General features: G+C 38.9%; 1 protein-coding gene across 1 annotated transcript in view; it reads right to left on the reverse strand.

Moving 5' to 3' along the window:
• Positions 1 to 12,807, reverse strand: part of CMTM8 (CKLF like MARVEL transmembrane domain containing 8) — a 36,629-nt gene that overhangs the window by 2,886 nt on the left and 20,936 nt on the right. The window contains exons 2-3 of the mRNA XM_052797439.1: positions 4,894 to 5,067; positions 439 to 555 (exon numbers count right to left, since the gene is read on the reverse strand). Of these exons, the coding sequence (XP_052653399.1) occupies positions 439 to 555; positions 4,894 to 5,067 (291 nt within the window). The remainder of the gene's footprint in view (positions 1 to 438; positions 556 to 4,893; positions 5,068 to 12,807) is intronic.

Below are 12,807 nucleotides of genomic sequence, written 5' to 3' on the forward strand. Positions count from 1 at the left end.
CCCACAAAAAGCTGAATGCATCTTATCCACATATGTGCAAAGTTAGCTGAGTTAGTTTAAACTGCTTTTGAAGTTGTCCAAGGGCATTGAGGTGACTCGGTGCTCACACAACCTGTTTTGTCTACTCTGATGTGCAGGCTATACCCTCTGCCAGAGAGCTGGTAATAAATGGGGGCAGGGGAGGGGAAAAGCAGTATGATCTTAAAAACACTACAGCCTTTTCTGGTGTAACTGTCATCTCCTGGTGGAATTTCTAGTCACCTCCAAAAACTATGAACTAAATTACAGCTACGTATAGGTTTTGTGTATAAGCTTCTACATCAGTCTGCAGCTTTTCAAAATCCAGAATGTGTGCATTTCAACCGGCACTCCCAGCAAGCCTTCTTTTGATATAACTTTATGGGACATAGAACTTATTTAAACAAAAAATGAACTCACTGAAGAAGCTGCCCAGCTGTTGTAATTGTGACTGTCCAGTTCTTTGGTAACTGAAGATGCATCTACAATGGCAGCAATGAGGTACAAAACGAAGGCACTTCCATTAAAACACAGACCCTATTGAAAAAACAAACAACATAATTAATATGCACATGCATTTCTTACCATTTTCTATTCCAACATTACAAAACTCTCCCCTGAAATATAACGTACACATGCTATGTACACAAGAAATGTGATTCTTAACTATTTTTACCTTCTTCCAAATTTCTATGTGCAAGATTAAAATTTAACTTTAATTTATTTTGAAGATCCATAAACATTAAAGCACATTTTGGAGAAACTGTTCTCTCCATCACACTAAACCCAGAAAAGTCTTAAAACTGGTGTGCTGTGATTTTCCAAACATGAAAATAAGGACACGGTTTGGTTATCACAATCTAAGTGTTAGGCAGCAAGAATATGACACTACGTGAAAAAAAAAAGAAACAAAACAACACTGCAATTTGATTACATTTCTAATCTACACAAAGATACACTGTAAGAATCAATAACTCGTGGCATATGAAGAATATAAAGCTTCCAAAACTTTGTTTTCTCCACTTCTGAAGGAGATAAAGAGGGTGTAATTTTTTCAGTTGTATTCTTCCACCTTTCCCTTCTGCTTGTTTTTGAGAGGAGAAAGAAACAGATAAAGCCAAGGAGGAGAACGGTCTGAATGGACTACATGGGTCATCGAGACCCATCCATGGTAGATGCTGCATTTTTTCTTCCAAGAAGCATAGTTGATGTCTCAGGGTACCTATGTTCATTACTAAGAAAGACGCAAAGCAGGTAATATTGATCTCACACAACACTACAGAGAACAAACAAAACCAGTTTGTTCAGGTTTTGCATGTGAGAGAGAACAGGAAATGAAGGGAGAATGGAAGTCTAAGAAGATAAGAAGATAAAAAGATAAAAAGGTATGAGGGTGTTTTTTAAAGTAAGTTCAATACTTTGTCCTTTACTTACTCACTACTTGGTCATGGCTATAAGAAGTTCATTCTTATTTAAAAAGAAAATCCCCCCAAACTCCACCCTGCTACTTGTCTAAGGCATATGAATTTGGCCATAAAATATACTTTTAGCTCACTGGCGCCACATTTAAGTGGAACACCCATGACATGCTTTGCACCTAGTTACAATTGCAGGAATTGGTAACTCAGTTTAGAGCAGGTCCTAATGTTGTACATGATCTGCTCCTTTCAGCTTCTGGCCCCATGTTTGCACTCCAGAGTGTCACACGAATATCATAGCCCTTAACTCTGTTGCCCCAGTTGTCTCTAAATGTCGCCATACTGGTGCAGCTCCAACTTACTAATTGCCATGGTGTGACCCAGTGGATGCTAGGAATATATGCCAATTATTTTCTATTGAATTCACTAGTCACTAACTCTGGCAGAATCTAAAAAAAAGAGCTGCAGCCCAAGAAGTTCAGAAGGCAGCGACAACAGCTGTATCCACATCAGCAATTCCCTCAGTGCACCAAAGCGTGGATCGACAGCTTGAAGTGGTTGGTATGGAAGCTGCTCACATCCATCGCCAGGACATTTGGTTCTGGCAGAGTTTACTTCAGACTTGGTGGAGCCTGGCCCACTGTCACAGGTTCCCGTGACACACAGGGTTCAAAACTTTCTGAAGGGAAGCCACTCCCCAAACACAAGCTTTCTCAACTGCAGGCCCCTCCAGAGCACAGCATGCTGTGCTGTCATTTGTCAACACGTCAGTCTTCAGGTCACCACTTCCCATGCAACAAACCTTCTTACAGTTTTCAGAGCAGGCTGAAGGGCATGCACGTCCGTCCTCCTGTGGTTCCTAAGTCCTTGCAACTTGAGGGCATTTGGAAAAGAGCCACTTACCCACCTTTCCACAGGGAACCATGGGCAGTGCCTCAGCACTCAGATGGAGTCCAAGGCCTGGCACTTGAAGTTTGATTCATACACTTATTTAAAAGTGGGGTTTATCTCACCTATATCAGTTGATCTAATAAGAGGTATTGTCTATCCACAGATCTCACCTCTCTTGTTTTATCTGGGCATTACAACAATAAAATATCAAACTGTCAGTTTTAGGATAAGATGCCAACAACTGGCAGGTTCAGGTGAACTTCTGTAAAGCACTGATTTTCAAACTCCAAATTTGATTGTCTAGAGTATTTGTTGTTGTTATTTTTAGATTTCCTGTTCCAAAAAGACTCAATTACCCTGGAAAGCTACAAATCCCTGCAATATCTTGTCATGTAGAAAAGAAAAAAGCACACAATTTTTGAGAAGTGCTGCTCTGGGAAATAACACTGTTGGGGAAGATGGAATGCAATGCAAGCTGATTGGGCCTTTACTGCCAATATATTACTCAAACCAAATGGTTCATGCTAAATTACCATCTGCTTCTTAAATTCAAATTTACCAGATTTTAAAAGCTTCCATTGATTGTTTTAGCAAAGAACTTGCACTATTAAGGAGAGTCAGTTTTGAAGCACGTCCTTTGGGTTAATTTGCAGTAAAAGTAACTGCATCTTAAGCAATTTGGTAATGTGCTTAACCTGCAAAAAGTGAATTTATGACAGAGAAGTCCAGATGTAATTTTGGATCCTGCATACAATAGGCACAGTTTGAGCTAACTGTCGCCTAAGGAGGCAGAGCAATAACTAGCAGAGACTGAAATTCAGGATACTTCAGAGAATAGGAGGAAGGGGAGTATAAACTCACTCACTCAAAAAGGTGTGTATCACTCAAAAAGGTGCGTGTCACGCTCTCTTGAATGAAGACATTAACAACATCTATCTGAAAAGAGATCCAACATTCCTCTTGGCCAGCCAGGAGTGGCAGAGATCCAATTCAAAGGCTGTTCCCAACAGCATTTTTCATAGCTTAGGGCAAAATAAGCTGGAATGCAAGCATCTTTTATTTATTTTGCATTTATTTTCTCTTCATATTATCCTTTACTATAATAGGAGACTACCTTTTGGACCTACATTTATGTAATCATATCTACAATATGTTTGGAACTTGGAGCAAGAAATACACTCAATATGACGTAGAAACAAATCAAATACTCCAGCTTGTCTACCACTATCAGGGGCAACTCATTTATGTGCAGCTGATGTCTGATAATAGTTTTAAACTGATGAAAGAGAGGTAATGACTAAAGCTGTATCCAAATGGATACAAAGATGCTTTCCCTTTAAATGTACTTAACTTACATCTAACGCAATGGGGAAAAAAAAAACCCCACACCTTTAAATGTACCCAGACACATTACTGCTGTAATTGAAACAATCCAACATTTCTATAGCAGTGTTACAGCCTTAATGGTAATTGCTGGTCATGAAACTTGAAAACAGAGAAGCTATCTGAACATAATCCTGGTTGTTCTTATTAATAATTGCTATAGCTGGATATTTATTACAGCAGCAAATGGGAAGATGAAAAGAAGAGTATTCAATTTTAGTCATATACACAACATAGCTGATAACAAGCTGTTTGCAAGACAGAAATCAAATATATTATATCATAAAAATAACAGAATTCTAGTCAATAATATTTATTTAGCTAGTAAAAAAAAAAAAAGAACAGTATCTCACTGTATCAGACAAATGCAAAGCTAAAATTCATAATAATTCTTGGATGGTCACAAATAGCCAGTTGGCTGAGATGACAATGACTTTTAGGATCTATTACCCTGAACATCAGCCTGTTATGAAAATCATGTAAAAATATACTGTTGAGAGGTACAGCTAGCCAGGTTTGTTCAAACCACAAAAGCTGGATGTGAATTTTAAGTGCCTGTGAAATTTTTCTGTAATTACATTAGCTGTTTATCTGATTTGCATTAAGTCTTGAGCTAAAAGCAAAGGATTACATGGCACATATTGTACATATATACAACACTAATTTTCAGCACCAATTTCACAGTAGGGCATATATGGATTGTCAGACTGTTGCTACCTCTGAACCACCTTTGCTTTTACTTTAGCAGAGGAAGACTCATGTTTTAAGAGCCAGGGCCCCACTTCCAATTCATGGTGTTGATTCAAGTAGGGATTTCTGCTGCTTAAGCCATATGGCCATGTCTATTAGCTCAGAGGCAGCAGCAGACTTATTCTTCATGGGATGTAATCACTACAGGGAGAAAAAGACGCCACTGTGCTAAGTATCAGTCACATGCACTTTATTAAAAATCAAGTCACTACATCAACCGCTGAACGAAACAGTGAAACATCATAGGAATTGTTTTAAAAGTATCTGGGTAGCATGAAGGTTAAACACTGCAGGTATGCAGCCACACAGTAATTAGGGAAAAATCTGCAAAAAGCACAAGTACAGTTGGTTAACTACACCCACAGAATGCATCAATATTTTATTTGCTTCATAACTTAGCAAACCTGAAACAACAAAGAATGGGTGTATTTACCACTGTGGTCCACGGCACCTGGGGGATCCTGGTGTAGGTCATTGTCATGTAGATGATCAGAAAGAAGACGGTGAGAACCCAGTAAAACACAGCCACAAACATCACCCAGCCAAAGGCTGGGTATAGAAAGTATTCTGTTCCAGCAATCAGGGTCCACACCAGCAGCCCCAGTACCTGCAAAAGTTATGGAGAAGAAAGAAAACGTTACACAGTCTTAGACCTCATACATTTGTTCTAGGTCAAGGAATGACACCACTGCCATTCACATAACCATTTGATGAGCTGAGTTGGGATGCTACACTGACAGAATACTAATCTAACAAAAAAAGAAATATAAAACTGGTTTTGCTGTGGCAGGGTGTCACAAAGGGAAAGGCAGAATGAGGCATCTCGGTGTTGATTTAGCTCACCTTTAACTATTATGGAGCCATACTTGCAGCAGTTTTACAGCTAGCTCTCAAAAGGATTGCTTATTATAGCCTACTAGCTTACGTGCATGAAGGTATATACCACTATTCTGCAGTCAGCGAAGTCACTTTAGAAACAGAAGCCTGTGAAGGACTACTGGGATCTTCAGCTCCCATCTGCCACAGCCACAGGTAACTGAGTAGTTGGGGTCTAGTTCAAAATGGTCCACGCCTGCTCTGTGCACTGGCAGGCACCATAGACACAAAACAACTCCTAGGACCTCAGTATAAAAGGTAGTAGTAAAATACCAACAGCCACCACCACTGTAACATGCTGCTGGACCAGAGCAGATCAGGTTGGGAATGTCATTGTATTATATTCTGCAGTTCTTAAAACATCTCCCAAGTGACCTGACCCTAAGTAGTAGGCAAGAACTCACACTCAAGCAAAGTCCTCAGGCAAACCAGTCTGGGGAAAACAACTCCGTCCTGATCCTGAATCTGGCAATCTGTTCACATCTAAGACATGAAGAAACGCATGAACCAGAGACTTTAACATACTCTCTCCAGTTTTCTCTAGTGTTAGGTGATTTCCAATGCATTAAGAGGTATGAGGAGCAAAGAAAACAGAAGTCAAGTCATATGCCACAGGAAGAAAAGTTGTGTGCTTTGCAAGTTGTCCAGCTATTAGAAAAATCTTAACTATAAAAAGAAAGGGATATTTTATACCTTAAAAACAAACAAAAAAACCAGGCCCCATCACACACACACTTTATTGGAGTCAGATGTGGGAACTAAAATTCTTGTATTTGAAATAAGTCTCATCTCTTTCTGCTATTTGGACTATGGTGAAACTGCCTAGCAGTGAGAAATAGAAGGAAGACAAAATTAAAGCCAATAGCAACGCACTTATTTAACAGACAACAGCCATAGCTGGACAATATAAAGAACCTTCTACCCCAATATTCTGTTTCCAGCAGTGGTTAATAACAGATGTCTGAAAAAATATATTAAGAATAGACCATGCAATTATAATATTTCCTTGGATTACCTTCTTCAGCTCTCAGGAATGTGCAGTGGAGGGACTTCCTGAGCCTATGGTGGTATCTTTGTAACCAATAGCCCCTGACAGAAGGTGGCAATTTTGCTATTGCTTCATTTGCACAAGGGCTAATGCTATTCCCATGCACGTTGTTGGCCATGGTCCCATTTACTTTTCTATTGCAGAATTGAACACGTAAACATTACTGATAAATCTCTAAACATTATATACGAGACAAAACTATACTGTTAAACAAAAGTTTATTGTAATCAGTTCCGCTAACTTTCAGCAGCTACCTACTATCTGTTTATTTTGTCTTCATTTCATGCTCCAAATTGCCACCCAAACTTAATTCAGCCCTCAATTTGTTGTCTTGTGTGATCACAGTATGTTCCTGCATATTATTTGTACATTCATCTACATCTGCACCATGCATACATAGAAGCACCACACAAAAGCCTGTTCCACTACTTTTTTTGTGTGTTTTGTAATAAAGAAGGCACATAGTGGTCTTTTTAAGAGCATTTTTTCCACCGTTTTCAACAATTCAGCAATTTCTCTTTAACAGGAAGCTCTAGAACTCGCTCGGACTGGGATAAAAATTCCTACTTTCCGCAGCATACCAGGGGAGGGCAGCATTGCCTCACAAGAACAGTTCAAATAGCATTAACTGGGTAGGTTTAAAATATACACTATTCCTTAATGCAAAGTTATCGGTTCAGCAATGCTTCCCGTAGTTCATTTTAATTCTAGTTCCAACAACATTTTACTAATAGTAGCAATTCAGTTAATAATGCTTCAAATTGCACAAACTACCCATGGTTAGATTAAAAACCAACTCCATTTTAGTGTAACTGCTTTAAGATTAAACAATCTTGATAGACTGTTTAGCTAACAAAATACCATTTTCCTAGGATACAAAGTTGCTTTTCATTGTGCCCATCCACTTTAACCCAAATTTAAATTCATCATGCAGAAATTATACCAATGAATAATTGGTCTCATGCTTGATAAATAATTACTGAACACAGATTTATCCTAGATCTGAATATCCAGTAAATACCAAGAACAGAAACTTCAAAGATGAGACAAAGAAAACAAAGAAATTAAACATCATTAAATACCATAACATACCGATAACAGTGTTGCTTTTTAGAAAGCTTTTAAAAATAGAAGTAGACTTTTTCATAAGAAGCACAAGACTATGAAAAATGCTTAATATTAAATTCAACACAAATAAGATTGATAAGGACACCTCAGGTTATATAATGGATTATTTCTGGAAAGAGTAAAAACTTCACAAGCAGCAAATTCTTAAAATTAAAAAGGAAAATTTTGAGCTTACATGAGATCACTAATCTTATATTACCACACAACAAAGCTAGCAAGACTTTAACTAGAGCACTGGTATTCTAAATGGTCACTGTTTTTTTCCAGTAATATTCTAACCTGGTGTTATCACCTCTCTTTCAAGATCATTTTAATATTTAAGCGGCTGTACATCTCATATGTATTCCAAAGAATTGCTTTTAGTGCATGTTTTTAGCTAGCCCATATCAATGGCAGAACAATTTATCTAAGTAATTGAGATGCACCACGGATGTTACAGATTTATATTCTTAACCAGTTCTTCGTTCATATGCATCGTAACTTTGATGGGTTTCATATTAGAGCGCATCTGACATTTTCAGTTAGATCCAGATACTCTTACTGCATATTACTGGAGCTGACAGGCTGAAATAGTATTTCAGATTTCTTGATTAGACCTGAAAAGGTCAGATCAGCTCATGGTCAACAATTCACTCTGTGTAGTTAAATGATATGGCAAAGGGTTTTATTGCATATGTAAACATGCACAATAAATTGATTTAAAGTTCACACTGGCCATCAGCATCTACAAAATATCTAAGGAGTCAAAGGAACATAGACATCTAGACAAGTCTTCTGTGATTAGCTTGTCTTCTCAGCATGTTAAATACTGAGATAGTTTCCCTCGTGTTAAAAGCCTGTCTCGTAACATTCTGACTGTCCCTTGTATTACACATTTGCTGTTCAACAGATCAGTACAAACTAGATGACATTTGTGCATCTGCTGGAGCCAAGAATGCCGCTTTTCCTGCTGATTTGATAACAAACCTCCCCACTGGGAATAACTGGACTATATTCAAATGACATCTCAATGAGCATCTAGTGTACAGAATCTGGCAAGTGAGTGAGAGGTATGCAACACCGTAAAGCAAAGACCAGCAACTGCAATACCTGGGGAGTGCCCACAGTAATACAGTGTGCACAGAGAGTACACAGCTACTTTCACTGCTTCAGATCAGCTCAAAGACAAGGGAGAAAGCTCCACTCAGTAACTGGGAAAGACCTGTATCTTGTTATAACCAAGTATGCTAGAGTGTATTGGTAATAGCTATATATTTGATTTTAATTTATGAGCAAGTCAGAATATGCTTATTTAGAATTACAGGAACATACTACAATCCTGCAAAAAATGACTCTGAGAAAGGGAGGAAAAAGCATCAAGAAGACTGAAGAAAACAATGCATGTGGTAGTTGATGAGAGGGGATGCTGGGTCCGAAGACTATAAGGGTTCCACCAACTGGGTCCAGTTTTTCAAGTCAGATGGGAGATAGGGATTTCACTCAGTACATGATAAATGCAAGCTGTTTTCCCTTGTTTATTGCAGCCTCTGACTTCACATTGGACATCTATTTTGTGACCATTTGGCTGCTGCTTGATCAGGTACCTCCATTACTAGAATGCATTAATATGTCAAATGTACTAATGGATATTTCAGCAGTTAGCAGATACCATGAAAAGGAAATAACTTTGTAGCAAAGTCCAATATTATTGAGCATGCAGGTTTAAAATTAGATGCTTAATTGCATATTCAAACCCTTAAATAAGTGCCATAATTTTTCCGCAGTGCCGAGAACTTCAAAAGTATTGGACTATTTAGTCACTTAAAAAAAAAATATGGCTTTGTTGCCTAGTAGATGAGGCACATCTTGTTTCAGGTTGCTGGTACAAGTCAGCAGGTATGAAAGCAGGTGTGAGCTTGAATTGGTGTATCCAGTTTTGCTTTTTGAAGCAGCTTAAAAGCTGCAGAACTGAATTCGTACTTGCAAACTATATTTAAAAAGCCTATGATGCAGTGACTCCTCTCCAGTGACGCTAGTGTTACAAATTCTGCAGCATTCATCTTGAGTGGTTAACTCAGCAACACAGTTAAAAATGTTTATGCATCCCTTTCAAAAGAAAAAGAAGTATCATTGTGGCAGAACTGACGGAGAAAAAAAACAAGGCTCATCTAGTTTCATGAAATTAAAAAAAAAAAAAACAAAAAACCAAAAAACCCTATCTGGCATGTTTGCCTGAAGCTTTTCCTATTCTTTATCCTAGAGATGGCTCCTAGGACCATTTCAGTTCTCTGTATGCATAAGTATTGTAGGATTTATACAGAGTTGCTACTGGCACAGATGGAAATGATGGTAGGAGACTAGAAGAGTTGTGCATTTGCAGCAACAGTTGTCTCCTGTATTCAAGCCACCTAAACATGGACAGAATCCAGCAAGTAGAAAGCAAGACATCTTGCCTCTCCTTCCCAAGAAAGGAGTTTTACAGCTAGAAGAAAGAGAGACCATTCTAAATTATTGCACATCATTATTTTACTACTAAATCACAAGTTAGGAGCTACCTCAGCAGCAGCACAAGCAGTCTATGAATGTCTCAACCTCCATCCTTTTCTTCCCTTGGCTACTCTCTGCAGGCAAAAAAACCCCAGGGAGTCTCCTGTGGGCAGGGAGACCATGAACATTTCTCATGCCTGCTCCCTAGTTTCTTATCTCACCTTTCATGACCCTTGGGAAGACAAGGTTGGAGATGCTTTTCATCAGGCACTAAGAGGGTAAGCAAGGATCCCTAAGGGCAGCCAAGACCAGCAGTTCAGTACTATAGGGGCTCCCCTTATTTGACGTTGATTAGTCAACCACCCCTTGGGTGTTTGTAAGCATTTGGTAAGATTAACAAATATCTTCCAAACCTGTTGTGACATGGATCACACACCAAAACACAGGGTCTTATACTGTGAATCAAAGTGTCCGGGGGGGAGCGGGAAGTTATTTAAAGAGGGGGAAAAAAGGCCATTCTTCCTCTATTGTTCCTGTAAGACATGCCCAGGACAGACAGTCGTAAGAACAAGCAGATTTAATTGTCTTATATTTGACAGATACAGAACGATATTTTTTTTCTTCCAGCTATGGCTCAATGGAGTAAATGTTTGCACTGCGCTTAAATAATGTCTTTAAATCTGAGGTTTTGTGCTCTCAGACACGATCGATGAAGTAACATACAACAATTCCGCCTTCTGCCATTAGAGGGAGCACAATCACTGCTTTTCTTAGAAAAACGCTTTAGAAGGGGGGCACTTGGCACAGGCTTCAGATGCCCAGCAGAAACATCAAAGGGGCAATTTGCATACATTGCCAAACCCCTGCAGATTGAAAGGGAAGGCTCGAAATAAGCGATATATATACAGAAATCTTTCACAAGGGTTATGTTAAGTTAGACTGTCTGCACAAAGCAACTTTGATAGGTTCACTTCCATACTGGGTACAACAGCAACATCAAACTTAGGTTTACCCACGAACCATGCAAAATAAGGATCATTTATTTGTTTTACCTAAAAAACAAAACAAAACAAAAACCCCAAACCAAAATAATCCCAAGAAAACCGAACAAAACCAAAATAAAACCCCCAAACCCACAAAACTCTTCCCCACTACTTAGAAAATTGTATTTTAATGTCCATGGAGGAAAAATGCTTAAGAAAAAATAAGGTGAAAGCCTGTAAGTACTGGATAAATCAATCAAATATCAATCCAGACTAAAATACAAAATACAAAAATCTTGTCTGTGCTGCAGTCAAAGGAGATAAACATGTTTTAAAACTTAGCTTTTAAAACTGGAAGGATTCAAACTTAAATAAAATTTGTTAACACTGAGTAAAGACGCAAAGATGAGAAAATTCAAAAACATCTTTCAGCTACATTTTTAGAGATACAAGATCCTTGCTTAAGTGTCTTTGAAATTTCAAGGACCATGTTAATGTTCTCTGTAATAATCTAATCAATACATTGCCTTAGCCTACTGCTTCTCTTTCCCAAACATTTTTTTAACAAAAAACATTACAATGAGTTGACATCAGCCAGTCGCTACCGGCCCCCTCCTTACTGACAATACTGTATACCACTTTTCCTCCATAAGCATTCGGTGTCACCAGCAGTTGGAAGCATTTATTTTGCTAAGAGCTCCTCGGTGAAGGAAAGCTTTGTGATTCACCCAGACTGTCTTCCAGTGAGACAGTCGCACAGAAGATAACTTGGGCTCTATATACACACAGGAAAAAAATTCCTTTGAATTCTGCATGTTTTTGCAGGTTGTACACCAAATAAGAGAGAAGGCTAGTGTTTTTGCTGAGACTTTTCAGGGCTTTGCCTTCCTAGCAAAATTTAAAAATCCACAGTGCTCGCAGAAACATGCCAGTGGTCATAATGGACATACCAATGAAGTATTTTATCATTTATACAGTACAACTCTTAGTGTCAAACTGAGTAGCAGCTACAGATCTCAAGTCTCCTCTACCTTTGAAAACATTTCTATTTGTATAAAAGTGTGCAAAATTCAGTCTCTTCTACTTTCACAGAATTTCTAAAGATTGTCTGAATACCTTTTAAATTATTTTCAAGTAACTAGTTTCAGCATTGAAACTTCCCACAAGTCTTCAAACTTTCTGTCATGCTCTTGGCTCCATGGCAGCACCAGCAACCACCCCTCACTACAGATGAAATGTGAGGGCTCGAGATACTGGCAATACTAGCCATCACTTGAGAGAACTCCCCCACAGAGTTGGTTTTTAGGGCAGATTTCCTAAGACAGAAAACTACTGGAAGCAGCATGTGCCAAAATATGCTCCAGAAGTACATCTTTGCTAAAGACTGAACTCTCTTACTCAAGAGCTTAGTCCAAATCCTATTACAAGCCACAGAGAAAAAACTCCTGACCCAGGCCTGAAATGGGTCAAGGCCCGCTAGCAGACATTTCATTCGATAGGGAGCACATCTATTCCAGAGTGAGAATTCAAACCAAGCCCTTCAACACCTGATGGACCTCCAGTGCCTTTCCCACAGCTCCATGGGGCAGGGAAGTCCTCTCACACCTACCCCAATTCCCTAGGAAAGAGTCCAAGAGCGCCTTTGCCTAAAAAACTGGGCACCAGACCTCCCCACACCTGAGCCAGTAAAGAAGAGCTAGTCCTGATGATCAGACCGTGACACTCATCATCCAGATCAGCCAGACAGAGAGGATGTACTGAATCAGCTGCGGCATGCATAAATAAGGGTATTGGCTTGCACTTACAAAAGGATTCACACTGAGAGGCAAAGCCAGCTTGTAGGAGT

Source organism: Harpia harpyja, chromosome 1 (genome assembly GCF_026419915.1).
Source record: "Harpia harpyja isolate bHarHar1 chromosome 1, bHarHar1 primary haplotype, whole genome shotgun sequence".
Classification (NCBI taxonomy): Eukaryota; Metazoa; Chordata; class Aves; order Accipitriformes; family Accipitridae; genus Harpia; species Harpia harpyja.